We start from the raw sequence: 3,886 nt of genomic DNA on the forward strand, positions 1-3,886 counted from the left end.
CTGTGTCCCGCCGTCCCCCTGTGCCGGTACCCCGGTACGACGGCACATCGGTTTCCCGGTACCCCGGTCCTCGCCTGGTTTGGCGGTACCCTGGCCGAGCGAGCAGAGCAGCGGGGTGTGGGGTGGTCCAGAGCTGGGGAGGGACCCTGGTAGGGAAAACTGGCCTCTGGGTGAGAGCCGAAAACAGTGCTTTAGGGTGTAAGGGAGAGGAGACAGAGGAGGGAACCCGCAGACAAACTGTGCAATGTGGTGCCTCAAGCTGGTCCTGCCCTGCGGGCTGTCTTGTTCGTTCCCTGTCGTGGCTTTGCTTATCAGCCAGGCAGCTGCTTGACGTAGGTTTTTTCCAACGCTGCAGAATCATAGAATCACAGAACGGTTTGGGTTGGAAGGGACCTTACAGACCATCCAGTTCCAACCCCCCTGCCATGGGCAGGGACACCCTCCACTATCCCAGGTTGCTCAGAGCCTTCCATGGCCCCAGGTAATGCGGATTTCTCAGGGCGGGAGCTGTGTTGGTGCAAGGGACACTGCAAAATGGGTCCTGTCGTTGGGCGGCTGCAGCTGAACCGTTTTACCAACAAACAGTCCCAGACTCAGCAGCTGAGCTCACTCTACGGGAAAACCCTCAGATCCAGTGGAAGGCTTAACTGCTTTGCCAGGGGCAGGCACAAGAAGGAGAGTGAAGGAGAGAGGACTTTAAACAGCACACATGCCTTAAGAGGTTGTTTCACCCCTGTCCTGAGGGACCTGTGCTCACAGGACAGACGAAAGTTGAGTTTCCATCTCATTATGGCAACTAAAAAGCAGCAGGGACAAGTGACAGTGGTTTTAAGGATGAATATGTGCCGAGGGGTTGGAGCGATTTATACCCATCACGCAGCTCCTCTTCCAGAAGCGTGCGCATCGCAGACGCTTCTGTTCAAGGGGTGAGGTGGAACAAGGAGCAATGTTTATACCATTGGCATTGCAGTGCTTTGTCCCTGCCTTCCGTACCTGTCACGCTGATGATGAGTTCAGCGATGGGAGCACTAGCAGAGAAAAGAAAAAAATTTGGATACAAGCGATTAAATGTCACAGAACAACCCTGGGACAGCAGCCTTCATACACCTGGAAAAAATCATCCTCCTTCTAAATCAAGGAGGGGTAGGTAGAGCACAATCACGAATCCATTGTAAGGAAAAGAAATGGAAGGTACCCTGCAAGCATCCTTCCATTATTTCATCCCCAATGACAAGCTGATTTGCTCTTCAGCACAGGAAGCGGATCTTCCGGCCGGGCACGGAAAACACAGAGCACAATATGGATGAAGTGGGGGCAGCACTGCCAGCCAAGCTTTCGCAAGGCAGGCAGGGCTGAAGCGGAGCGTTATTGAACAGAAGGCCTGGGACAGCATCACGTTGAGTAATTCGGTAGGTGGTGCTTGCTGCGAAGCAGCCGGGGTTCAAGAGGCTACTTGAGCATTGCAGGTGCCGTCTCTCTGCCAGGCTGCCGAGCACTCGAGTGCGTGAAGTTACCCAAGAGATCTTTTTCTTGATGAGGGAAAGGGAAGCGTGCTTCCCAGAAGAAAAGATACCAGATCCAAGCTCCTGGCCAAGCCCTGGTTTGGGTAACTGCGTTGGGTCTTCCTCAGCACTACAAGTGCTACTACTACAAGCACTACTCCTATGACGAAAGGCTGCGAGAACTGGGCTTGTTCAGCCTGGAGAAGAGGAGGCTCCGAGGAGACCTCATTGCAGCTTTCCAGTATCTGAAGGGGGCCTACAAGGGTACTGGGAGAGGACTTGTAACAAGAGCCTGTAGTGATAGGACAAGGGGTAATGGGTATAAATTGAAATCAGGGAGGTTTACATTAGATGTCAGGAAGAAATTCTTCACAGAGAGGGTAGTGAGGCACTGGAACAGGTTGCCCAGAGAAGCCGTGGATGCCCCCTCCCTGGATGTCTTCAAGGCCAGACTGGATGTGGCTTTGAGCAACCTGGTCTAGTGCAAGGTGTCCCTGCTCATGGCAGGGGGGTTGGAACTAGATGATCTTTAAGGTCCCTTCCAACTCTAACCATTCTATGATTCTATGATTCTAAGTTGTCGTCTTCCAACGTGCGCTCTTGCCCGGCCGGCTTGTGCTGTGGTATGGCTTCCGTGCAGACTTACAACCGCTGCTGCTTTCCTGAGAGCTGCACTGGTTGGTGAGACACACCTTTCAGATGCACACAGGGAGTGAAACCTTCCATTCTTCTCTCAGCTTAGATTCAGTGAAGAGACAGGCCAAGCAAGACCTTAAGCAAAGCTCTGCCTAGATATGAGCAGAAAAAAGACCTCTATAAGTGGCTTGAAGTAGCATTCGTGGAGGAAGTGTGAAAGTCACACTCCCTCCACCAAAGGTGCCGTTCTCCAGAATGATTGTAGAACACAGGTTCTCATTCATCTCTTTCTCTTTGCAGCAGCGTGCCCATGGCCCTCTTCACAAGAACCAGCAGTCATCCCAACACCACCGACCCCGTTCCCTGTGGAGCAGACAACACTACAGACCCTGGCCTGCCGCACTCGCACGCCTACTACGCCCTCTGCTACTGCCTCCTGATTTTGGCCATCATCTTCGGAAACGTGCTGGTCTGCTTAGCTGTGCTGAGGGAACGCGCCCTGCAAACCACAACAAACTACCTTGTGGTGAGCCTGGCGGTGGCGGACTTGCTGGTGGCTACCTTGGTGATGCCATGGGTGGTGTACCTGGAGGTGAGTACGCCTCGGGAAAGATGAGCAGGCTTGAACCGCGGTATGAGCTCACTGGCGTTAACCCGTGCTCTCAGGACAGGCCAGCTCTGGTACAGAAAAAGTCCATTCAGATTTTAAACCCTCAGCTATCTCTGGGGCACTTGTAGGGTGCGTGGCAGCCCACAGTGTCACGCTGGTGGCTCTTGTAGGCTGGGCAAATGCACAGCAGTCCCACCCGTCAGCCCATACCCTGAGTCTGGCTCTTCCCAGCAGTGCACAGCCTCGCTGGGCTTGAACCGCAGCTGGCCTACAGCCAGCGATGTAGGGTGTGGGTCCTGATGTGCCGATACCACTTGAATCTGAGCATCCTTGAAGCTGACTCCATCAGCCAGAAGGTTTGCTGGTGAGCTCCGTGGGGATTCAGGAGTGGTGAGGGAAGCAATAGGGTGGAAATACCTTATAGGAACTCGGAGGTCAGATCAATCCCCACTCCTGCTGGCCAGAAAACAAGCAAGGGCAGTCAAATTCTCACATCCTGCAGAATTTAGGAGCCTTTACATCCATTTTCTTAGGTCAGCTCCAAGCAGCATTCCCCAAGCAGGCTGACAAAGAGATGAAGCTGAAGAACATGCTCCAAAATCTCTTGAAGTCATGTGAGCTTTTTCGCAATAATTTCAAAGGACTCATCGAGCCCTTGGGGTCTTATTCTCCTTTCCCTCATCCTTCGCACCTTGAGCCAGAGTAAAACTGTACTGGCATGACCCTGCACAGTATGGATAACACCCTTAGATATGGGGCAGCAAAGGTGGAAACCAAATTCCCCCACATTGCAGCAAAACCCTGAATTACTGAAGCCACTGCTGGGGCAAACACAGAGTTTACTAGAGTAAACACATGAAGATGTGCTTCAGCTGGCATTTTTATACATTTTCTTCAGCATTTTTACACTAATTCTCAAAAATAGGGAGGTCTAGAAAAATTAGAGTGAACATCTATCAGCCATAAGCTTGCAGCTGAGCGCTAGCACCTTCTTCTCATGCTAACAGAGAAAGAATAAGCCTCTGAGCCACGATCTCGCCGAAGCCTCATGCTCTTTCTGTAAGGGGCAAGCTGGGATCAGGCTGAAGGGCAGGGTAAATATTCTGCTGGCAGCTGCCCACCTTTGGCTGACCTCTTT

The 3,886-nt window shown here is 52.3% G+C and overlaps 1 protein-coding gene across 1 annotated transcript in view; it reads left to right on the top strand.

The window, feature by feature from the left end:
* Positions 1-2,446: 2,446 nt before the first annotated feature.
* Positions 2,447-3,886, top strand: part of DRD3 (dopamine receptor D3) — an 11,693-nt gene continuing 10,253 nt past the window's right edge. The window contains exon 1 of the mRNA XM_010161790.1: positions 2,447-2,730. Coding sequence (XP_010160092.1) covers positions 2,449-2,730 — 282 coding nt within the window. The 5' untranslated portion in view covers positions 2,447-2,448. The remainder of the gene's footprint in view (positions 2,731-3,886) is intronic.

Source organism: Eurypyga helias, unplaced genomic scaffold (assembly GCF_000690775.1).
Source record: "Eurypyga helias isolate BGI_N326 unplaced genomic scaffold, ASM69077v1 scaffold45471, whole genome shotgun sequence".
NCBI classification, from domain to species: Eukaryota; Metazoa; Chordata; class Aves; order Eurypygiformes; family Eurypygidae; genus Eurypyga; species Eurypyga helias.